Raw genomic sequence first — 26,043 nt, forward strand, 5'->3', positions numbered from 1 at the left:
ATAGAGGAGGAGACAGAACTAAGACGAAAAAGATATGAAGAAAGTCTCCGAGAAATATCTGACTCAATTAGGAAATGCAACATAAGAATTGTAGGTATTCAAGAAGGAGAAGAGAGGGAGAATGGAGCAGAAATCTTGTTCAAAGAAATAATAGCTGAGAACTTCCAAAACCTAGGGAAGGAGGTGGAAATCCATGTGGAAGAGACTATCAGATCTCCTAAATATGTCAATGTAAAAAGACCTACTGCAAGGCATATAGTATTGAAACTGGCAAAAGTGAATGACAAAGAAAGAATACTAAGGGCAGCAAGGCAGAAGAAAATAACCCCCAAAGGAACCCCTATCAAGCTTTCAGCAGATTTCTCTGCAGAAACCTTTCAAGCTAGGAGAGAATGGAATGACATATTCAAATATTTGAAGGACAAAAACTTTCAGCCAAGAACACTCTATCCAGTGAAAATATACTTCAGATATGCTGGAGAAATAAAAACTTTCCCTGACAAACATAAACTAAGGGAGTTGATAGCCACAAAATGATCCTCAGAGGTTTTAATAAACATTATAAAGGGTAATTACATTGTATGCAAATTTGTAATTTATTTGCCATAGCAAATCAAAACTTTTCCCATTATTTGATTCAATGTCAGTTGCTTCAATACTTAGTAAGCATAAACCTTCCTGTGGCCTTTTGTCCTGGTTCTCTGTCCTCTGCTTCCTGTGCTGTCTGGGTCTGGCCCCTCTCCAGGCTACCTCTCCTTCACAGGCAGTGCCCCTCGTCTGCTGTGCCGGGCAGCCTTTCATGCAAGATCATGCATTTTTGTGCTTCCTCCACGTTTCCTTTTAATGAGTCCCAATATATTCTGTCACTGCTGGCATATTTTGTTCTTGCTTTCTTTTCCCTAGCCTCATTCTTTGTTTCATTTATGTGTATTAACACCTCTTTGAGAAAAGCAAGGTGGATGTTCCCCATCTACGGATAAAGAATCTGAGACTGAAAAAACGTAAAAGTCCTACTCAAAATCAATTTATGACAGGTTCAGCACTAAAGCTATATTTTCTTAACATATCCATTTTATTTCCACAAAAAAAGCCAAAAGTTGTTGACGCTTTCCTCTTTGCCAGGACTTCATTCATTCGTGTGTGCTTGTATTTATTCAGCAGAAATCACAGACTATCTAGTGTCAGCGTCAGGGACTTGTGAGGCCCCAGGGCAGTAGCAATTAACAAACAAATCCAGTCCCTCCTCTGGTGTCTCCAGTAGCTGAGCATACGGCAATGGCTCAATCTGTGGGGCCCCTTCTGTGTACGTTGTCATACCTAAAGGTCACGTCCAAGCTGTGAGGTGCTAACACCCCCGACATGCAGATAAAGAAACTGAGGCATAGAAAGATTAATACACTCTTAGTATAAGATCAGTGATGACTACTTAAGCTGTGTATTTAATGCTAAAATATAGCCATGGTCTCAAAGAACAACAGTAACTTAATAAGGTGCTGGACATAATGCGTGTTGTAAGGAGTTGGATGGACAAGGGATGGGTAGTGGGGACACCCAATGAAGTGGCGCTGTTAAACCTTTGTGAATTATGTGCTACTTATAGCACAGAACAATGACTCTGCCGATCAGGGGCACATGGGTTTACTAATGTGATATAAAAATAATGATCAGCTTTTTACTTTTCAATAATGAATCCCTAACCCACTTAAATCCTATTTTCCAGGTGGTGTGATGATCTTTAAGTGCAAGGAGAGGCAGGTCTACTGACAATGACGCCCCTCTCCATTTTGCTTAGCGAGAGTCTGGAAGCTGAGATTTCAGCAATCTCTAAGCAAAGAGTCCAGAGAAAGCTTTTTACAACAAAAATAGACTGTAGAAATTTTGAATGAAGGAAAGTTACATCAAGTACATTTTAACAATTGTTGAGTCTGACAATTTAGCAGAAGCCTTGTTTATATTCCTCAGAAAATTTCACAATAGAAGAGTAATTGCACATATTAGCAATAAACTTTTTCTCAGAAGAGCAGATCACCCTGTTAAACCCTAGGCCTTGGGGGGGCTAGTGCTGAAATTAGTGAGCTGAATGGAAAAATTGAAAGACTGAAGAGTAGAAGTGCTTGTGATAAGAAAAAGCAGGTTGAATCCAGTCTGAGCGACAGGAGTCTGATTCCACGCTGAATGGGGGGACCAGCTACTCGGGTTCCCGCCTGAAGAGGGGGTCTCGCCAGCCATGCCTCGCATGTTCCAAGCAAGATACACTTGTGGAATGGTGAATTTTAAAAAAGACGTGCCACCAAATGAGCAAGCTTACAAGAGAAATTGGGATCAAGAACACTAAAAAGAGGACAAAACATGTCAGACGTGTACAAGGTTAACTCATCTTGATTTCATTTTATATGTCAAACCTGGTGAAACATTTTCTAGAAGAATTTAAACAAGAGAAGCAGGGTTATTAGGAAGAGCAAATCTATGCAAAGGCACAGGAGAGGAGGAGAGCAAGATACCCACAAGACAGGGAGAAAGGTCAGTGCAACGCAAACGCCGCTGCTGGGAGTGAGTGAAAGAAAGGAGTCTGTGTGACTCAGTTTCCAGCACAGGTGCTCCCACTGGTGGTGGCTGCTCTCACTGAGACCGAGAATACAGGGGAAGAAGATGCCAGATTTCTGCTTTATAATCTGGAAAATGGAGAGAACAGCTATTCCGTGTGTTTTAAGGCACAGCTTAGAAGTAAGTTAATTAAGAAGGCATGGAAGTGCTTTGGAAATGTCCAAGCCCAAATGTCAGTCACAGTCACAGCCATTACAGAGGCACAGTGCTTCTCTAAGCTGCTTGAGGCCCCCCAGCTGCATCAGAGTCCCCTGGGAATTTGTTGGAAGTACACATTTGCCCCACCCCAGACCTACTGAATTAGAACCTCTGAGGTAAGGGCCCAGCAATCTGTTTAACAAGCCTTCCAGGAATTCTGACTCATGGAAAAGCTTGAGAACACAGGTAGAGAAAAGGTTCCACAATTTCTTATGAGAAACTCGGTGACTGAAGCACACTGAGGCAGCCAGTCGCAGTCTGCCCCCGCGGACGATGTAAAACATTGCTTTTCTGTCCTCAGTCCTCCTAGTTCTTACTTCGTCCATAGGTGCCTCTTTTTTATCTTTTGCTGGTAAAGACTTTGGGTCAAGAAGAGCTACATGAACATTTACATTTAATAGCAAAATCTGTGAAGTCCACAAAAGGGGAACTCTTCTTTAGAATTAATTTAATTAAAGGCAAGGAAATTCAACCTTAGGTAGTAGCTTTGAACTCTGAAGAGTATCAAATCCATAATGTGATCACATTGAAGTTCCTTTAGGAACATTATTCTGTTTGATATTTAAAATGCCTTTTATATCAATGAACATCATTTTGGGAAAAAAATGACATTTTTTGCTGTATATCTGTAGAACTTGTTAAAAAGCAAATGCATGTTAAAAAGCATGTTTGAGTTTCCAGGATGTTGTCAGTTCAAGCTGGTTAACATCTTTTTTTGCTACTTCTTAATGGAAAAAGCCCCCACAGGAAGAGAACTGGTGTGATAGCTTTTGGTGGTTTCAGCCAAGTCAGAGTTGCGGAAGGCATGTGTATTTCAGTCACTTACAGCAGTCCCTTCTCACCTCAACGTTCTGGAAGTGGGCTCCATAAATACACATTTGGAAGATATTCCTAAAGTACATCACATTCTATCAGCTAGTGGGATTCATGATGCGCAAAGAAGGCAAGAATGCAGTAGCCTTTTACTAAATTTCTGTTTTTAAAAGATAGTTTAGAAGCATGAACTTTTTTTTGGATACTTTAATAGTTCCAGCTGGAGCTATTTCAAATTCAAATTTCTAAGCATTACTCATCAGCAAGTGATCGACCAGAAGCACTTAAACTGCCTGTGGTGTGTTAGCTGCCTGGTTAATTTCATGCCCTTGGTATTGACAATTGTACCTAAAATATGAATTTCATCAGCTTTTATTTTACAGCGGAGTTTGAAGAATTTGCAAGATTATTAAGAGTAATGAACTGGCACAACCTGAAAGATCTACAAGTAGAACATTCAACTATGTCCTGGGGGGCTTTGGGGAGAAGAAGAAGGAAAAAAATGATTGGCAACAGATGTTAGCTCAGGTGCCAACCTTTCAAAAAAAAGAGTAATGAGCCGTATATGACTGCGTATGAAGAAATCATAGCTTAATCATATATTAACATTGTCATAAAGAACCAACTCCATGGACGTGGTAGGTGGCGGTGGAGGGCGGATTTACAGCAGCCTGCAAAGGCTGAAGGCATAGGGAATGTGAACGTTAAGAAGAAAATCTGAATAATTCAGGCAAAAATTCAGTTTATTATTTACTATTGAACGAAGAAAGTATATTCCAACTCTCCTCACCTGCAGTGAAGAATGCCTGAACCATTACTATCTTTCTGAGCAAATCATCCTTTCCTACTTTTAATTTAACATTTTAACTATGGTTTGAAGATAAAGTGTTACACTGATGAGGTTCACATTTTGCATCCGTGACTCTGCATCAACTCTGCACTTTATGATTCCCACTGCCACCAAAGGAAAGTCTGCGAGCATCCCCATATTTAAAATCCAGGGACATCATCATTATCATTAACATCTATCCACCTTCTATCACCCATTTCTCCATCCATTCGTCTATAGAGTGTTCCTGGGGTAGAGGAATACAAGATAATTGCAAGAGTTAGTGTAAAAAGACAGAGTGAGACTGCTTCGATTTGAAGGCAGCTAAACGGGGTAACTACATCAAGAAGCTGTCAGCACTAAATGGGAACTATCTGGGGGATGATGCTGTCGATTGCTTTATTGAAACTGGTAGATTGGGTGTATGAGGAGATATTTCTCTGGGAGAATAAGCAATTCTGTAGCAACTTTAAAATTAATACATAAGGGGAGAACCTCCTGTTTTTAATTAAATGCAAATAAGGGGACAGTTTTGAAGTACAGTGATCTGTGTGTCCCCACAATATTGGAAATGCAGAGTTTGGATCGCAAGAGCTCTTGCTTGATGCCAGCTGAGCAATGTTTCATGGTGTTACTACAACTGCTGTATTGGTACTCGATGATGGGACCCCTTAGGATTTGGGCTCTGAGCTGATCCTGGGCCTGATTTCCCTCAGTCATTCCTTGCCCTTCCCTCTGCTATGTTTCAGGGCGGTGGGGAGGGGGATGTTCACTCCTGTAGGTTGCATTTCAAGGGCCTCTGTACCATGTGGTTTCTGCCTGGGTTTGGCCAACACGGGCATTGGTGGGCAGGGGTAGGAAGAAGTAGGGGCTATTTCTCCTCCTCTCTGTGTGCCTCAAGTCACTGCTCTGGCAACAATTCTCTCTCCTCTGTGTCTCCAGCTCCCACTGGATGGGCGCTCCAGGCTTCCAGCTTCCCTCAGATGAGCCGGCCCCTGGATTCTGGTAAGACCACCTGCAACTTTGGTCTCTCTAGCCTAGGGGGATAGAAGCACTTGCTCTTCCTGGTCTCTGGGGAACCTCTCCCTCTTGTTTGCCTTCTTGGCTCCTCCTCTGCCTGAGCGACACATTCCCTGTATTACATTCTCTTTCTTGTAAATCATCGTTTAAACCATTATAAACTGTTGATATTTGACTGTTTTGACCTATAAAAATGGCAACCTAATGTCTGAAGTCTTTCTATTTTTTTGTGGTTAGAGTCTGACTGCTACAGGGCAGCTAAGGAAGGGACTCTTTGCACCAAAAAGAGACTTGAAATGCTGGCCCTGGCAGAGGGGAAGCAGTGCGCGGAGAGCACAGGGCTGTACTAATTAAAAACACTACTAATTACATGAATTTGTTGAAATCTGCTTTACTTGCACATGAAGAATTTGCTGGAATCTGGGGCCTACAGTACCCCTGGAATTCACATGTGATGGACAGTTTTCCCATCTAAAGTGTGCAGAGAAGTTATATGAGGCCCTTAGGGAAATCAATGTGCACTAGTGTCATATGAGGGAAAACCAGAGAATGGACTTACATGGTATGGGGGAGAAGAAAGAGAGCTCCCCTTAGGAAGGAGGAAAGAAAGAGAAACAGTGACTTTAGGGTAAGATGAAGTTGTCAAGAGTTGCTGAAAACTGCTTGGTACACCATGTCATCCGAGTACATATGAGAGTGTATTCATGTGAAGGACCGTCAGCACGGAAGGAAGAGGAAGATGTAATTTCTAATGACAGTTGCTTCTACCTGCTTTTGCTCTTGCAGAGCTTATCTTAGAAACGTGTGGCCTCTGTTCAGTAAAATGCTGGAAAGAGATTAAACAGACCACTGCTCTGCATGATGATGGAATCACAGCTTGGAGAGGGGGTGGGGACAAATCTGGAGAAACGGTGGTCATGAGGAGAGTTTGAGGGAACGAGGGCAGGACAGCACAGAGCAGCAGGGTGGTATTGGCCAGTAAGAAGTTTCTAGTGGAGGGTGCGATTGACATTTTAAAAGAGGGAGGTGGAGTAGCTAACTTGAGGTTGCTTGCTGGGCGGTGGTGCGTTGTGACCTCCTCCTGTCCTCATCACCTCAACCTGCAACACAGTCGGATCTACTCTTCTCTGAATGGTGGTGAGAGAGAGCCACAGAAATCTAGACCATGACTCCAGACCAGAATGGGAGGGAGAGAGAGGAGAGAAAAAATTCAGGCAGGGAGATGGAGTGGCATCACTTCAGTAGGGAGCGAAGTCAGAACAAGAATTTTCTTGGGAATTGACAAAACTTGGAGCAGGGCATTGAATTTCCTAAACTTAAATTTTGAAGGACAGTACTATCTCACTTGACATTGAGGTTAAATCTAGAATTACCAAATTTGACAGATGGATGGACTTTGATTTACTTTTCATCTTTCTCTGGGCGTTGTGCAATTGGGTCCAGGGGTGGCGTATAATTGCAAGTCTTTGATGAATGGCCATCCCTTTCTTCCTCATGGGCCTCTCTGAACAATTTTTGTAAGCAGCATACTCCTGTCAGGAAAATTTACTGTTTGGTCCTTGATTTAGAAGTTCAAGGAAGAAAAGGCAAAAATATTGACCACACTGGCTTAAAGTTCAGCTGAGTTTTTCTTACGAATCTTTCTGAGTCTTACTCTTATCCTTTCATCGTAAAATGGAGCAATTTAAATGACATCTTTGCCAGGCCTTTCTAGTGGACAGTTAGGATATGTCAATCTTTGGCTAGGAAGGTGGGCGGTTGCAGGATCTTTTCACTTCCTGCCTGCACATCAATCCGTGTCGGAGTTAACGGATCGCGTGCAGTGGGGCTGCTTGAAGATCTTCAGCACTCTCCTTTTGATGAAAGTATTTACCAATAAGGATTGTCGCCTTACGCGGGAGGCTGTCTGGAGCTACATGAGGAATGATGCAGTTTGAGACTGAAAACACTGATGAGCCCAATGAGGTTGACAGCACGGACAGAGAGTTATGAGACCCCAATCATGCACCGGACACTGAGCTCAGTGCAGGAGTTTTTAAAAAAAGGGATAAGAACACATTCTCTCACCTCAGGAATTCAGTCTCAAAAGGATCCCAGACATGCATACTAATAATTTCGGTACTGAGTGGTAAATGTAATTGGTGTTATAGATGCTTTTTTGCTGTGGAGTCAGGGAATAGACGGTAAGTAAGAGTTTTTTCAGGGAGTAGTTGAGGAAGGCTTCACAGAGGAGGTGGCATGTTGGCTGGAACTGAAAGTATGAGTAGGAGGTTATCAGAGCAGAAGAATGGAAGGATATTACAGGCACGGCAGAAAATAATTTGTGCAAAGGCACAAAAGCATGAATATGGATGACGTATTTTGGCAATGGTGAGTGTGTGACCAGAACAGATTGTTGATTACTGTTTCTGGACCAAGTAATTGGCTCACTCCGAGCTTCTTAATAGGTAGAACAAAACGGGAAAAATCAAATTATTCCCATCAATTCTGACTTTCATGGATGTATTATAACACAAATTCATTCATTTACTCCTTCAATTCATTCAACATATATTAATTGCCTATCTAGTATGTGCCAAGCACCTGGCTGGACTCTGATGATATGGCAACGAATAGAGACAGACCGAATCCTTAACCTCATGGAACATGAGCCGCTGGGTTCTCTGTTGAGTTTATTCCGCTTAGCTCATCTCATTCATTCCTTTACAGGCTGAGGTGAGATTAAGACAAATTGGAAACGTGTGGTGATTTTAACATATTACATAGACGGGGGAGGTAATAGCTAATTCTATGTGTCAACTTGGCCGTGGGGTACCGAGATATTTGTTTAAACAATATTCCGAGTGTGTCTATGAGTGTGTTTCTGGCTGCGGTTAACATTTAGATCGGTAGACTGAGTAAAGCAGACTGCTCTCTCTAATGTGGGTGGGCCTCACCAGTCAGTTGGAGGCTTGACTAGGACAAAAAGGCTGAGTAAGGGGGAATTCACTCTCTGCCTGACTATCTTTGAGCTGGGGCATTGGTCTTCCTGCCTTTGAACTTGGACTCAGACTCAGACTAGAACTTACACCGTTGGCTCTCCTGGGTCCCCAACTTGCTGACTGCAGATCTTAGCTTCCATAACATTGTGAGCCAATTCCTTATATTAAATCTCTTTATATATATATAGCATATATATAAAAATATTTATTTTATATGTATAAAATGATATATATATTAAATCTCCTATTGGTTCTGTGTCTCTGGAGAACCCAGACTGATACAAGAGAACAAAAGACAAAACAATGTCCGGTAGCAGAATGGCTCTGCCTGCAGTTTGCTTCTTCACCACCTAAAACCTTGCAGTTTATTAAGAGATCTGGCTTCCCTCTTAAGTGGAATGTCTAGCAAGTGAAAAAGTCTGTAATTTGAGAGGGAGAACACTAAAGAGCTTCTCTTTTGACAGATGACATGATCATTCTAATGAGCAAAAAGAAAAATGTATTGCTGCCTATACACACCTAAACCAAATCAAACCAAACCAAACCAGACCACAGAGAATTTCTACCCTAATGATTTGATGCTATTTGTGAATGAGTTGGATGCATGTTATGTGGAGGACAGAATGTTGAGTTTCTCTGATGTGTTTATGACTCTCATTTTTATAAAATAGGAGTGATCTTAACAGATGATGGGCTCTGCAAGAAACAGTGGCTTGGGATCAACTAACCTAAAAAAATATTAGTAATAGAAGACCTCAGAATCTATTAAAGACACTAATTCATTTAGTGTTCAAGAGGCATATTTTGCAAGTACTTTATGTCAGGGGATTAGCAATTAAATTAAACTGCGTAAGCTGAGAGATTTCTGAGTGCTTCACTGAGATTTCAGTGGCTTGGTGGGCGTTTGGTGACACTAACCTTAAAAATTTTCCACGCTAAGATTATCTTAGTAAAACCATGGCACAGAACTTCAGCGTCCTAGCTGTCATTTTCCCTGTGCATGGGAAAGACTCAGGACAGTTTTATGAGGGAGGGAAGGCTTAGTTTTGTCTAGAGTGCCCCTTTTTTTTCTCATTTCTATGTACATAAGTGGAATGCTTTTTTTTTTTTAAATTTAATTTAATTTAATTTTAGTTTTTGAGGAAGATTAGCCCTGAGCTAACTACCGCCAATCTTCCTCTTTTTGCTGAGGAAGACTGGCCCTGAGCTAACATTCGTGCCCATCTTCCTCTGCTTTATATGTGGGACCCCTACTACAGCATGGCTTGCCAAGCGGTGCCATGTCCGCACCCGGGATCCGAACTGGCGAACCCTGGGCCACTGAGAATTGGAACGTGTGAACTTAGCCGCTGCACCACCAGGCCAGCCCGTGGAATGCCTTTTTATCAGGATATTTCCTGGTTAGGGTCTTCATTTTTTATTAAGATACGTTATTGCTATTCCCAGTTGGATCTACCTTTAATTGGAAACAGAATATCTGTGTTTTAGGCCCATACCTGCAAATATGATGTTTCTTGGTCAACACTAATCAAAAGCTCAGTTATGAGACATAATTTTTATTTACAGAGCATTGAATGAAGGTTATGCAGCACACTCATTCCTCTAGATGCTGTAAAATCACTCCTTGAGTTAAGGCGGACTGTCAGAACCTCGCCCCTCATAGAACTGCTGTGATGAACTGGGCTCTGGCGTTTCTTGCACCTCTCCATTGAGGGCCTTAAAGGAAACACCTGACACTGATTTTGCACAGTAGGGAGATGCAGACCATAATCTGGACTCTCCTCCTTATGAAGACCCATAGAAGAAATTTTTTCTTCTGAGCAATTACCGTGCTGTAAGCATGCAAACTCTAAACCACATGACTAATTGTGTTTTCCTCATTGCACAGTCTGCTAAGAAGCTCAGAGCCAAAGTCATGAGCCACCTAAAGCAAACTTAAAGAAATTTATGATGTTTATTTTATATACAATTTTCCCTACAGAGTCATCTGATTTTTAAAAAAATTTATTGACATGAAACATAACATAAAATTAGTTATTTTAAAGTGAATGATTCAGTAATTATGAATTAGTAAATTCACAATGTTATGCAACCACCACCAATATCTAGTTCCAAAACATTTTCATTACTCTGAGTCATCTGACTTATCTGCGTTTTATCTTTTCTACCATTTTGCTTTCAATTCTTTAAAATAAAATCCTATTGTATTCATGTCAATTTGAATAAGAGAGAATTTTAATAAACAAATAATAAACAATCTACTAACAAGCTCAAGTGCAGGAGAATGAGAAGTAGTGGTCAGGGAACATGAGAAGAACCAAGAAGTCATTTTGTTGAAGCCAAATGAAGAAGGAGTTTCAAGAGGGGAGGGGTCAGCAAGAGCATCACACCAGAAATATCAAGTGAAATGAAGATGAAAATGAGGCTGCTAAATTGATTAATTAGGAAATCATCTGTGATTTTTGTGAAAATCGTGTCCCTATAATGTGTGGTTAGAGGTGAAATCTTGTGGTGATTAGCAGATGAAACAGTAAAGACCCAGAAGCCTATACTATTTAAAAAAATTGACAGTGTAGTGAAATAGAGAGAGGAGAGGCTGTGGTTTGAAGGCAAATCAAGTTTGAAGGAATATTTTTTTTAAATGATGGGGCTACTTAAGCCAAACGTAATGTAATAGATGGAGGAAACTTGAATGATGATCCTGGCTTTGCGACCAGCTATAGTGTGACCTTGAACAAGACACTTCACATCTCTAACCTTGCTTTTCTTATCTGTGAAACACAGTAGCTTAACTAGATTATGTCTAAGATGCCTTCCAGCTTTAGCGTTCTTATACTATAATCATGAATGGAAGGAATATATAATAAAATGAGAACAGTAAAGGAATTTGGAAAATACAATGATATTTTTATCATAGGTATACTCTCATTTTTATTAATCTACCTGAAATGCTGATCTTGAAACAAGGTTTTACAATTTATAATGACAGAAAGGAATCTAGTGAGGATTTAATATCAGTCATTTCACCAAAAAGTTTGTTTTGTTTTATCCAACCAACTTTTAAATGATTTGGAAAATAGTGGACAGTGTGGATTGTGGTTGATTGTAAATGGCCATAAATTCTTTGATACTCTCCTGTCAAGAGACAAGGTCTATGTTTCCTTCTCTTAAATCGAGATGGCTCCATGGCTGCCTAGCCATTGGAATGTGAGAAAGTGACACTGTTTCTTGACTCTTAAGAGTTTGGCAGCTTCCACTTTCTGTCTCTTGCAATACTGACTCTTTGAACCCAGCTGCGAGGCTGTGAGGAAGCCCCAGTGGTCCCACAGAGAGGCCTAGAGAGAGGAGAAAGCAGGCCCCCAGCCAGCAGCTCTAGTTGAGCACTGATGTGCTGGCCATGTGAGCGAACCATCTTGGATAAATATCTTCAACACCAGTTGAGATACTCTAACTGACACAACATGGAGCAGAGAAGAGTTGTCTCCACTTATCTCTGCCCAGATTTCAGATGTACGGGTAAAATAAAGGATTGTTGTTTTGAGCCACTAACTTTAAGGGTGGTTTGTAATGTAAGGGTGGTTGAAATAGATAACTATACAATGCAGTCAACATTTATTCACTGATAATCATGTCAACCAAATATAATTTGTATAGGTGCTTCTGCTATCATGCTGTATGTGTATTTGTGAAAAACCTTGTATTCCATAAAACTGCACACTGATTGCGCACAGGTTTTATGAGGAAAATAGGATTGAGGTGAGTCACTCAAAACCTGTAGAATTTTGTAGAGTCCTAACTAAAACAGTAACAATCCTATTAAAAATATCAGATATAACAAATCTCCACTGGCATTTGCACCTAAAATCACAGTGAATCCTTATCAGCCTTGTATCCTGAGGTTCACGTTCCCTTAAAATAGTTCACTTACAGTTTCACATGATAGCTGTATAAAGTGGAAAGCATAGGGTTTATTTTTTTCTTTTGTCAGGAAGATTGACCCTGAGTTAACATCTATTATCAATCTTCCTCTTTTTGCTTGAGGAAGATTGTTGCTGAGCAAACACCCATACCAATTCTTCCTCTATTTTGTATGTGGGATGCCAGCATAGCATGGCTTAATGAACGGTGTATAGGTCTGCACCCAGGGTCTGAACCTGCCAACCCAGGGAGGCTGAAGTGGAGCCACCGAGTGGGCCCCACCTAGTTCTTGAAGCCACTAAATCAACTACTTCTTGAACTAAAAAAACAGGATCTTATGCAGAATTTTCAAGGTTTTTCTTAAGGTTTTCATATGTTGCTAAAGATTTCTCTTTATCTGTGAGAAAGTTTGACCCTAATGCCTCAAAAATGAACATTCTTGGACATTCGAAAGTGAACCAAGAGGACTTCAGTGTTTCCTGACATCCTTATATATCAACTACACATGAGCTAACTGGCACTAAAGAAACACACATAGCAGGACAAACAGTGTCAATGGTGGGAGTGTATATGGTGTACAGGATCACATATAATGATTGTGTGGGCCCAAACCCCTGTTGCCATAGCCTCTGGTCATGGACTTGGGCCTTGAGACTTACCTTGTCCTGATGGACTCTCAGTTTCAAAGGCCAGAAGAGACAGCTGTTCTGTGTGGGCAACAGCTGGTGCTGCTTTGGCTTCAGCCTCTATCACGAGACCCATCAGAAAAGGGCCACCCGTGCTCTCCGTGGGACTGGGGACTAGAGCTGGGAGCAGGGCGCCAAGGGTGTCCTCCTCTTCAGAAGAGGGAGGCTCAGCGGACGGCCTTGCTGTTGGAAATTCTGGTGTGAGCAAACCTTCCCCTGGGTCAAGGATGCCTTTGTCACTGGTCTTTGAGGTAGCGTCATAGATGGATTCCTCAAAGGGGATGCTGTCAGCGAAAACAGACTTTGTGGGAAGAAACTCACCAGGTAGACCGTGTGCAGTGCTGTCCGCTGCCTCAAGCCTGGGTTGACCAAGAGGAAGTTCTGGACTCCAAGTGGCATCCTGAAGAAGGAATTTAGAAAGACAGATGTTGAGCAGGCACATTTCTTTGTCTATGAGAAGGTCTATGCTCTGTGTTTTTTTCTTTTGAATTAAATTTAGGCAAATCATTTTGTAGTTGATTTGAGACTACATAGAGTTCTGGTACAGAAGCATGTCCTGAAAGGAAAATATGTTTTGATATAGTGTTAAAATATGATCCATTGGCTTCTTCATTAACTGAGTCTGCCTGTGTAGGCTTAACTAATAACTGAAATATTTTGAATTATGTTAATCCTGTTTGGATTTATGGATTCTTTCATTTAAAGAGAAGATAGAGCCTATTCAGCACTTCCATTTATGAACACCCCGGGAACAACTGTTTTCATAAATTAAATGAACATAGCTTGAAATATAAAAATTATTAATGAATTTATCATTTTTACTAGATGTTAACTTGTACTTATGAAACCCCCATAAAAATATGTAGATAAGATCTTAAGACTTAAGAGCAAATTTATAAAATATGTTTACGTTTATATTTATTCCTGAAAGTCAAGTCAAAGTTAATATATTCTCCTTTAAGTATTCTTTTCAGTTCATGAACATGTGTTTCTTTTGTCAAAAATGGAGCAAATCCTGACTCTAATTGAAACAAAGATCTAACTAGATGGAAAGAAACTTTGAACTTTAGGATATTTGAAATTCAAGTTTTTTATATTTTATTAATACAGATACTGGAAGTGGGTAACACAGTACTGCCTATAAAAAACAGAAAAGAAATATAATTAGAATCACAAAGGGGACTTTGCTCTGTTTAGTCTGTAAGCCGATGTTTTTGATGGAAAGTTTTGAGGCTTTGTTCCTATTGGAAGAACAAAAGGACAACAACTCACTCACCTTTGTGATATCAGCAAGGAGCAGTGGAAGCCCTGATTGGGCGTCAGGATCCGGGCCTGGCAATGGCCCAACAATTTCTGTGGGTGAAAAATCACAGAGTTTGAGTGTTTCTTTCTTTTTCTTTTGTGGTTTGGGCAATAAAACAGGGCTGTAAGATGTGGTCATAATCAGTTCTTAAGGAGTGCTGAAATAAATCACTAAGAATTCAGTGTCACACAAATTAATGGTTATTGATCTGAATAATATGTTGAAGGACAGATACAGGGGGGGCATCTTGCATGTTTATGTGACAAGAACAGTTATTAAAGTGGATTTTTTAGGACGTTTAGTTTTATTTACAGATTTGGATCAAGCAGACAGGCTGACTGCCTAGGCCAGTAGGGAGGAAAATATAACTAAGCTGACAAAGAAAAATGGCTAGAATAAACACTGGAACCGAGGACTACTCGTGGAGTCCTACTTCCACCCTGAAGCCTGATTCTCAGAACATTGCAGCAGGTTCAACAAAGAGACAAACTCAGAGTACCAGACAGTCTCTGAGATGAGTCTCAAGTCCATCTTTTCTTTCCTACCTTGTCTTGCATCTTGTCCCAAGGGACCTTTGTAGAGTTTTCCAGTGTTGAGTTTGACTCTCTAAACTAGAGAAACAGAACTGGCAGAGAATGCCAGTTTCATGCCATGTCATTCTAAAATGGCATTTCCAGTGCCCACCTATTATGCTGGGAGTACTGGGCCTACTGAGGATTCTAAGTTCCTGGGTCCCTTCAGGCACCCTCTGAGGATCCTGAGTGTGTCTGATTATCTTGTGGACACCTCTAGACCCTCTGTCTTCTCCTCTCCCTGCTACTCTCTGTCCCAGGAGGCTGACTTAAATGGACTATGTCAATGGTTCCTTGCCCTCTGTCTTTGGGATGGCATACCTCATTAGGCAACACTTCACACCTAGAGGTAGTGAAGGGGCCTTGCACTGTCACTCTAGCCCCAGGGAACTGTCCTATTCCTTTGGGCATCAGGGAAACCTTTATAAACAGTCCCTTTATCAAACTCTCCTCATGTTATCTTAATTTGAATGTGCCATCTGTTTCCTTCTGGGACCTGATAAATTTACTAGATGAAGGAATCTGGGTTGAATCAATAGAACAGAACTGTCCATGCTTCTTTTCTCCACCTGGGCTCCACTGGATGACAGTGATTGAGGTGGGCTGAACCGAAACTTTTGGCTTCTCCTAGAGCTATTCTTGGTTTGAAGTGGTCACCAAAGGCTCATCAAATGAGTCACAGGAGGGAGTGAGAAAAGACAGAAATGATACTGTACATGATGGGCCTATCACAGAAATGATTGACTCTACAAAACCCAAGTTAAAGTGATAGTGACCAGGAGACAGTCACACCTCCTGCTCTCTCTATCAGAATGAGGATAAACCCAGAACTATGAAACCACCAACTGACCATCAGTGAACTGAACTGTCCCCACATCCAAGGATTGGTCTTCCTCTAGTGCTCTGCTGATCAGCTTTTTGAGGTCTAAAGCTGTGATATAGAGTTCTGTTTGCTGGTCCTCCTCCATCGTTCCATGGGGGACTCCTTCGTTTTCAATTTTGTTGGAATCAAAAGACAAGAGGTCACTTGCGGAACTTTTTGCTTCTGCATTGTCTCTCTTAAAGATGGCCGTAAGTTGCATTTCTGTGGAGCTTGAACTGTAGACAGCAGAGGACAATTGCACCCAAAGTATTGTTACATGCCATGTAAAGAGAGTCACTATGTTGCTACAAAGCTTCAGGACAGCTTCAACCCCTTTCCTGATGGGCTTTTTAAAGAATATCCAACTTCAAAACTAATTTCAATGTTGGTCAGAAATTTGAAACGTGGAAAAAGAATTGACATATATTTTAGTTCTAAAATAAAATGTCGGGATAGGAGTTAAGTTCAGCTTGAAGAGGGACTACTGATTGATTCAAGTGACCATAGATTTTTATCCTAGGTCTTTATGAAAAAGTGTTAATTGTGAAGACTTGCTGTTATTGACCAGTGTTCTTGGTGGTCTTATAAGTACAGTCCTACAATGCCAATCAGGAAGAAGGATGACTTGTCCTTTTTTCTGCAAATAGCCTCCTTTACAAAGGTCTATGAAATGGCCACGTAGGATACAGCAGTGGTACAATAGCATGTACATGTTGTAATCAAGTCAAAGCTTCAGTTCTTAAGGTCATTTCTCTTCTACTTTTCTCAAGAAATACTTTTTAATTAAAAAAGAAAACTAAATTCAACATAATCTTTTCACTCAAGCTGCTTGTAAAACAATATCTTAGAGGGAAGGTGTGAGACGAGAGAGACGGAAGTAGCACATGATTAACTATATTTATCTTTCTTAGTAATTCAACGCCTTTTTGCATGCAAAAATGAAATTGGATTCTCTATAGCTCTGTCCTCTAAGACCAGGTTTTACCTTTTATTCATGCCATAAATCCACACAGAGGGATGCAAAAGTGTTTTAAAGGCCATAGGAACCGACAGTGTGTATTCCCGGCAGTTCCTTGGGGCACGCAATCAGTCAGAAGCTACAGTTCATTATTTCATGAGTCAATTATAGGAGCCAAAGCTGGAGTCTTATTACCGAGCTCTCCAAGTGCAGCAGGCCCTTCCCAGTTCACATTGACCTTGGAACCAAGGAGCAAGCTAGTTTCTCTGCTGTATTCCTGACTTAGGATCGTCACGTGGACAAGTGTGCATTCAGACGGACAACTTCTGACATGACGTTCAAGAAATTGTTAATGCACGCTTACATCACAGATGTGTGTTTTTATGTTTTTCTAATTAGATTTTGAGTTTTATACAATACTCTTCTGCAGATCGTTATTGTTTACCTGCTTATCTCACGTAGTGATTTGACTCGAGAGTATTTTCGACCAAGTAATTGATCAATCAATGTCTTTTAATTAATAAACCTTTAAAAAGTCATTTGCTTTATCTTAGACTTATATGTAAAAGTTATTTGTAAAAGATCAACATATAAATTGTGGGGGAAAATGTACTGTATTTCAAAACATCAAAAAAGTCTGAATTACCCGTCTCGTTCTTTCTTTGGTCTTCATTTCGTTGTGCACGATGGGAACATGCAAGGGAAAAACAATTTATGAAATTTATTGAGACATTCAGTGAATCATTTTACGCACCAAAAAAACACGAGAAAGGTTCTTTTCAGTTGTCTCCAATGTTTGCCTAGAGCTTTGAAGGAAAAATGAACTGCCGTCAGAACGTGGATGGAAATTTTGAGAGCCATAAGAAGCTCAGGAAGTAAACATCATTATACAAGGTTTCTGATTAGGATCTGAGCCTTAGTTCAGATTATTTGTACTTTTGGTCTTCTTCTTAAACTCTTTGAGAGCCTCATATTCTTCCTAAAGAGACTGTAAATATCCTATACATCCTATATTTTGGATGGTGCTGGTGCCGGGATGTTTTTTAGAAAGTATTTTATAAATGGATTTCTCACCCTCTGAATAGCATTTAATGATTAGTTTATTCCTGAAGGTAATTTATCTGAGACCAGACCCTAAAACTGGTTTTGGTGACTGATTATTTCTCAAATTGCTTTAATCGGTAAGCCTTGAGGGAACGGTACCATTCACCATGGAACAGGTTGCAAACACCTGTTTACTGTGTGGGTGGTCTGCGCCCAGCAGTTTACATGCATCTGCATGTAATCATTTCAACAAAACAGTCCCCATTTTACTGATAAGGGAACACGCAGAGAGAGGAGAAGTTGTCAGCTGGAAAGTGGCAGAGCCAGGATTCAAACCCTGGCCTGCCTGACCTCAAGCCTGGGCTCATTTTGTTGGGCTACCACTTGCTTGTGCCTGAAAAAGGCCATCTGGTCACCAAACTGACACATACATTTTGGACTCCTCCTGACATGTATATGAATTTAGTTTAGAAGCTATATTCAGTTTTCTCACTTTATATTTCAAATGATAGTCGCTGACAGATACTCTACATGTGTGCTGGGGTTCGTGCTGCTGCTCCGTCTGCCTGGCCCGTGAATTCAGCCGACTCTCATCCCTGATGTAACATGACTGACATGGGCTCTGCCACTGCTTCCCCTGTGGGGCGGGGAGACTCTGTGACTGTCTCATTGGGGCTGCTCTGTGGGAGGGACTTGCTTCTGTACCAGCTGGACATTCATCCAGGCCTGCCTCTTGCTTGTGTTCCTCAATAGCTTGTCATCCACGAAGCTCTGGAGAGAGGCTGGGCTTCCTGGATCAAGATTTTAGTCCTGCTCCTTTTAAAAAAATAGCTTTATTGGGGGCCGGCCCAGTGGCACAGTGGTTAAGTTCGCATGTTCCACTTCTCGGCGGCCTGGGGTTCGCTGGTTTGGATCCTGGGTGCAGACATGGCACCACTTGGCACTCCATGCTGTGGTAGGCGTCCCACGTATAAAGTAGAGGAAGATGGGCATGGATGTTAGCTCAGGGCCAGGCTTCCTCAGCAAAAAGAGGAGGATTGGCAGTAGTTAGCTCAGGGCTAATCTTCCTCAAAAAAATAATTGCTTTATTGAAATATCTGTCATGAAACAAACTGCACATGTTGAAGGTATACGATATGATTGGTTTGACACTGTACACCTGTGGAGCCATCGCCACAATCAAGATAGTGAGCATCATCATCACTCCCAAAGGTTCACTCATGCCCCTTTGTCATCCTTCCCTCTCGTCCCTCTCTGTCTCGTCCTCCCAAAGCAACCACTCATCTGTTTTCTGTCGCTATGGATTAGCCTGTATTTTCTAGAGTTAAGTATAAACGGAATAATAATCCACTGCCTTTTATCTGGCATCTTCCACTCAGCATAATAATCTTGAGATGAACCCATGTTCTTGTGCGTTCCAATAGTTCATTCCTTTGCTGAGTCGTTGTGTATGGTAAGAACATGCCACAACTTGTTTATCTGTTGCTCTATTGATGGACATGTGTGTTGTTTCCAGTTTTCGGCTAGTACAAATAAAGGCGCTGTGGATATTTGTATACAAGTCTTTAAGGAATAAACCCTCCAATTAGATTTAATGATTGTTAATAGTTTCCCGTATTTGCTTTAAGAGATAAAGCAATATTTAAGTGGACCTTTTACTGTTCATCCTTGTAATTGTGCTACTAATACATGTCCTAACTACTTCCCGATTGTGTCGAGAGAATCAAATGAGGTCACAGATACAAAAATAGTTGTTAACTTTTAGGTCAGGTTTTATACAAATGAGAATGTGTACAAATGAAAGAAAGACAGCACCATGAGACTTACAGGATTCTAGGTCTTCTGTGGGGATCTGGCTCCATGAAAAAGCAATTTCCTTCATAATAAGTTTACTTTACAATATTCCGAGTAGTGTTATTAATGATTAAAACTTTGCTACACTCGTAAGCATATTGTTTATTGTATTCAGGGGTCAAGGTGTTTTCTGGGAGACTGTGTCTTCATTACATGATAGAAATCATTGGGAGATGTGATCAGATTTACTTGATAAGCATTCTGGCAGAAATGATAAGCACAGAGATAAACACACAGGAAAGATGCAGTTTTAAGGGATATATCTTTAAAAGTTTTACCTTGCAAAGTCTCATCACCTAACATTTTGGTTTTCTTCTGAAATAGACTTTTTTATTATTAGGTTTTCATTTATTTGAAGGGAGGAGATAATGGGCCTTTGAACATTCACCAGGAGAGCTGCTCCTATCGTTTCCTTCAGCTTTAAATGAAAAACGTATTCTTTGACTGAAGTGTTTCCTCCCGAAGACCCTGCTATCTATGTGGAATATTCTCCTATCACCTTTTATTTCTCTCTAATCCATCTGACTTCACATGGAATACTGCAGAGCAGCATCTTGCAATAAAGAAAAACGAGGCTGCTTTGGTAAATGTTAAGGCTTTCATCCTTTATAACTTTCACTTTTCAATATTCCTTCCTCTGGTCTTACATAAATCAGAGGGCCTGAGCGCTTGAAAGAAATAAGCTGGTGGAGGCCCCCAGAGGCTGTTCCCTGTGGGTGTGGGAGCCCTTCACTGTGCACCTTCCAGCTGGGAGACAATAGATGGTGAAGGGCCAGGAAGGACTTCAGGTGAGGGTTGCTCTCCCCACTTTACAAATCCCCCCAGGGCATGGAATCTCATTCTGCCACAGCAGGTTGACACATACCCTGTGGCACAGTAAAAAAATACCATATTATGACCCCACCTGTAGATGTTTTGAATAATGAGAACTTACAAGAAAGAGGTAAAAATCCTTGCCAAAAATCATAAACCTGCTCTAGAGTGTTGAGATGCTAACGGATATAGGCCTGCTTGTGGAAAAGCCGTGGGGACATGATGGAACCCTGCTTTAGCATGGCACTATTTTATTACTTCATTTCTTTTATATATTTAAAATTTTAATTTAACAACTTTTGCCTGGTAATACATTACTGTGCTTCACACATCAAAATGATATAAAAGATATCTTTTGGGAAGTCTTGCTTCCACCCACCCTGTCCCTGTCCACCTGACTCTCCTACCCCTAAGGTGCCGCTTTCTAGTAGTCTCACCTGTCTGCCTCGGGTCAGCCTGATTTGTTTAGACGATGATGATATTTAGCATTTGATAGGAAACCAGGTGAGCAGACACCAAGGCAACTAATTGCTACTTTTTTGGATTTGTCTCTGCTGAGGTGTTGTCCTAAGTGGTTCATTAAGAACATCGCCAAGGACATTGGGGCCGGCCCCGTGGCCGAGTGGTTAAGTTCGTGCACTCTGCTGCAGTGGCTCAGGGTTTCACTGGTTCGGCTCCTGGGCACGGACATGGCACTGCTCATCAAGCCATACTGAGGTGGCGTCCCACCTGCCGCAACTAGAAGGACCCACAACTGAAATATCCAACTATGTGCTGGGGGGATTTGGGGAGACAAAGCAGAAAAAGAAAAAAAAGATTGGCAACAGTTGTTAGCTCAGGTACCAATCTTTTAAACAAAACAAAACAACATTGCCAAGGACAGCAGACGAGCTCTCTGCAGACAGCAGTGTTTCTGATCCAGAGGGAGGAAGGAATGCAGCTCCTGTGGTACCCCTGGAAAAAATCACCTACAGTCATGCTCTAATTAGACAATTCCTTTGTCTGAGATGTATCCAGGTTTCAGAATTTGGCAGAGCCCAACAACGAGGGGAAAAAGCACCTTGTAATCCTCATGACATTGCTTTTAAAGGAGGACAGGGAGAGAGTAATTGAAAAATTGAGAAGAGTCTCCTTCTCTTACTTACCTAAATCCTAACACATGGATTTCTTTGAATCCTGGAAGTTTCTTAAATACCTTTTGCATCTGCAGAGAGAAATACATTTATGAAGTACTCTTTGGTTCTACTGGGTCAGATCTTACCTAATTGAAAAAGCCTGAGCACTTTTGATGAGTTAGGGAAACAAATGAAGATGGAAAATTGAAGCAACGATTGAGGCCAAACTCTTTGTTCTCAGTTATTTCCGAAACCTAGAGGAAAGTGTTTTGCTATTTATTTAAAAGCTGTAATTGGGTAGTTCTGACCTACTTTCATGGTTACTTTACATAAAATATGAAATAACTTTAAGGTAGTACTTGAAAGAAACTTTTTTTGGCTACAGTGTTTTTACTTATACACAGAGTAACTATAATATTTTCTGAATTGAATTATACGATTTGGAAAATATCTATAATGTTGAAGGGATTATTAAAGTCTAAATGGCTGCTGTATCTAAATAAAATGGTAGAAGGAGACTCTAATAGACTAGATTTGCTCTTAGATTTATGTGGCCTGTACAATAAATTTTCTTAGTTAATTTGACTCTGCTAATGAGGTGCATGCTCGAATATCTTACCACTGCGAGACTCAGTTTCTCCCCATCCCCCAACAGCCTGGCTTCTCCTCTGCCTTCCCGCAGGTGGGCGGGTGCTCTCCAGGCCATTGTCTTGGCTCTCTCCAAATCCAGGGGCATTTTACGTTCCTCCTCCATGATGTCTCTGCTTTTTTCTCGTTTTTCTTCCATCTCTCTGATGACTTTCTCAGTCTTCTTTACTCCATCCTATTCCTGTCTTCACTCTCTACTTTAAATATAAGGATTCTGCAGGTTTTGGTCCTCCGCTTCCTCATTTCACTGCCTCTCCCGTTTATTCAGTAAGCTCAACTGTAGTGCTGTGCTAGGCTCTGGGAACGCATTGTCACATAGACAGGCACTGCCCCATCCACCTTACAGCTGAGGGAGGCAAGAGAGCCTGAGAGGAAGGGAGAGTAGTTGGTAGTGAAGCTTGGGAGGGAGAGCGGGGAGAAAGATGAGGCTGAAGAGGTGATCAGGGCCTCAGCCCTGTCCTCCTTCCCTGTGCCAGCTCCCCCCTGCCTCTCACTGGGGCGTCTCATTTTCTCCCATGGCTTCAATGATCACCTGAGACACAGCTTTGAGTTCTCCATATGAAAATCCCAATTTTGCCACTAACCAAATATGCCCAAACCAGAGTCATTCTCTTCCATCCAAATCTGCCTTTCCTCCTGGGCTCTTATTTGTCAGGGTCGTGAACACCCATCGTCTTCCATGCCGGAAAGGCCAGCATCCCTACATACCTTCCCTCTGTGCCCCTCCCATCCAGTCACCAACTCCTGTTCGTTCGAATCTCACATGCCTTTTGTTCTTACAATGTTCTTCTTATTCTCATGGCCGGCACCCCCTCCCTATCGTCCCTTCTGTATTGCTGCAATGGTTTTTTGGGTTTGTATGGGCAAAGAGAGGTGATAGCTCCTTAAGTACAATTTTTTTCCAAGTTAATCATTCCATATCTGCTGCTCTTCACTAAAAATCCCTTGATGGGCTCCAATGACTAGTGAATAAGGTCCAATTCTTTAGAGGGGCATTTAAGGCTCTCTACAACCTACCCCCTCCACTGCCCAAGTAGCTTACCATTTGCAGTTCCTGCCATCATTACCTCCTTGACCAATATTGTGTCCTCTAGTCACACTAACTTAACCTGTCTCTGCCCAAACACAACGTGTACTTCCTCCAAACTTCTATGAATTTTTCCCCTTTAGCCTAAGATGCAACTTCTGCTACCTTCTGCTCATTGGCTGCCATCCTCCCCCAACCTTCAAAGCCAGCTCAAGCACCTTCTCTATTACAAAGCATTTGTAGAAGCCCCAAAGTCAGTCTCAATGATTCCTTCTTCCTACCACTCTAGAACTTAGGGCATGTCCCATAAAACAGTCTGTGAGGTGCCTGTTGTCTGTCTCTGAGATGAAGCTCCTTGGGCTCCGGGGTCATGTCTTCTTTATTCATCTTTATCTGCCCCCCTCTCAGTACCTGGCAGATTGCCATCCACATAGTAGGGACTCATCAAATTTTGTTTGAGTTAAGTGCAGCTGTTCATTCTCCAAACTCATCAACATGCCACTGCATTGTCACTGTATCTAAAATTACAGCCGACTCTACATTATCTTTGCCAAGGACCAGAGCAGTGATGCACGGAGAATCCCCAAATCATTTACATTGGGCTTTGGAGTGCATCACGGATTTTTTCCCTAGCAGACTGACTTACCTTCTAAATTACATCTTCTTGCACCAATATTAAAAATAGTTTTCATTCCCAGAGTGTATCGTAACTGCAGTGATGAAGGTAGCTCAGCTTTCGGGTGATGGGGAGATAGCTGTATAGGCCTGAGTTTAAATATTGGTTTTTCTACTTTCTGGCTGCAAGACCTTGAGTTTTTTGCTTAATCTCTCTGGCTATCAGTCTCCTTAGCCAAAATGGGATAACAGTACCTATACTGTCAGTCTGCTGTGAGGAATGATTGTTAAATGCCTGACACGCAGTGGGCAGAGAGTGATATCGTATTATTTATTTACTTATTCTCTATCTCTTCTACTGAATTACTAGCTCCTTGATAGCCTGATTTTCTTCCACTTCCTCAATAGCCACGTAGCACGGAGCCCAGGAAGGGCAGAGGAAGCCTTCAGTCAGTTGTTTTTGAAAGCCTCAGTGAGGGGAAGGACAGGATGAGGGTCCCCATCGTGATTATGGGCAGGGGCCTGGGTAATAAGTTTCTGTGCCTCCACTCCCACCACACCACGGGCTTAACAGAGGAGAGCTAGCAGGTTAGGTTCTGCAGAGCTGGCCTTTATTACAGGGGCAGTTGGGAAAGAGCTGTGTATGTGCTTCAGATTGGCTCTGGCCTCCTGTGACAAATAGCCTGGGGGCCACAGGCGTTTGTCCTGCTGTTCCAGTAACTGTTCCAGGACTGAATGTTCAAGTGTGAGCTGCAGGTGCTGGAGCAGAAGATTCAGGCCCTGACTCATCCCTCTTTCTGGTCTAGGATACCAGAGATGCTACTATATGTAGGAAAACAAGCAAGCAAGCACAGGACTGCTTTCCTAGAAGCTGTAGCTGCAGTGTGGGCAGCAGGCAGCATCGCTGGGGAGAGCCATCCCCCCCTCCAAGGATGCTCCATGGCACTGGCTCTGGTGGATGGGATTGTCACTTGTGTCCATGCCCTCTTTGTGAACCTGTCTGTGATTGATTAAGAATCAGTTTTGCTTAGGAGGGGGCAGAGGGTGTCTAGACAGGAGATGACAAAAGCCGTCAGTTAATTCTGCTAAATAATCTTCTGGGGACCTTCCAATCATGGAGCACTAACCACTAAATCGCTAATTAAGTGCCCAGTTAACCTTATTAATAATAGTAAATGCACAGGGGCCTCCCTGATTCTGCTGGAATGTATGTTAACGGGGCTATAAAGAGGCGGCTGTGTTGAGTTCTCATGAATGTTTGCACAGGAGAAAGCATTTAGAAAACAACTAAGCATTCCTTTTGACATTTGTATTAAATTGCTCATTAGGTTTATTGTGGAAATTAAATTACTGCAAAGCACTGTCCATTAATTCCTGATTAGGGCCGAATGGCTGTGCTGACACCAGTGTTGAGCTGTGGTGGGGCTGGTTGGCCATCTGATGGCAGGCTGCTGAGTGGTTCAGGCTGTTCAGGAGCCTAGAAGGGGAACAGATGCTCTAAGCAGAGCGGCTCCCCCTTAGAGAAGCCGTTGACTGTGGAAACCGAACCAGCAGGACTGAGGTGGTGAGTCTCTGGAGCGAGACTGAGCAGACACACTCTTCTTTGGCTAGTAAGTTTTTCAGAGGCTAGAAGGGGCTTGTTTATTTGATGATGATACAAAAATTTGGGGAAAATAGGAAGCATAGCATAGTGGTTCAGAGCAGGGGATCTGATGCCAGGCTGCCCGGGTTTGAATCTTGGTTCTACCAGCAGATAGGTGTGACATTATGGGGCATATTAATTAATCTCCTTGTGCCTCAGTATCCTCACTTGTAAAAAAGGGAAATAATATTTTTAACTTATAGGATTGTGTGAAAAATGGAATGAGTTAATACATATAAAACATTAAGAACAGTACTATTATTTCTATACACAGTGTTTTAGACTTGGACAGGGACTTTGAGGTCATCTTTAATTTCTAAATGAGGAATCTAAAGTCAAGGAAGTGACCCCCAAATTCTCCTGGCAAATTCTTAGCAGAAAGAAGACTAGAACTCAGATTTAAAAAAATTATAGTTTATTTGCGTTACTCTATATCAGGTTGTTTTAGGCACTTAGAAAATTAACCTCAGGTCAGTGAAGACAGTCCATGGCCAATTATTCAATTTTGAAGATACTCTAATACTAAGGACTAGTTGAAAAG

At 41.6% G+C, this 26,043-nt stretch overlaps 1 protein-coding gene across 1 annotated transcript in view; it reads right to left on the minus strand.

Moving 5' to 3' along the window:
* Nucleotides 1-26,043, minus strand: part of IMPG1 (interphotoreceptor matrix proteoglycan 1) — a 120,814-nt gene that overhangs the window by 40,534 nt on the left and 54,237 nt on the right. The window contains exons 8-12 of the mRNA XM_070558991.1: nt 21,601-21,659; nt 17,391-17,411; nt 15,775-16,022; nt 14,326-14,402; nt 13,371-13,449 (exon numbers count right to left, since the gene is read on the minus strand). Coding sequence (XP_070415092.1) covers nt 13,371-13,449; nt 14,326-14,402; nt 15,775-16,022; nt 17,391-17,411; nt 21,601-21,659 — 484 coding nt within the window. The remainder of the gene's footprint in view (nt 1-13,370; nt 13,450-14,325; nt 14,403-15,774; nt 16,023-17,390; nt 17,412-21,600; nt 21,660-26,043) is intronic.

This window comes from Equus przewalskii, chromosome 9 (genome assembly GCF_037783145.1).
Source record: "Equus przewalskii isolate Varuska chromosome 9, EquPr2, whole genome shotgun sequence".
In the NCBI taxonomy this organism is placed as follows: Eukaryota; Metazoa; Chordata; class Mammalia; order Perissodactyla; family Equidae; genus Equus; species Equus przewalskii.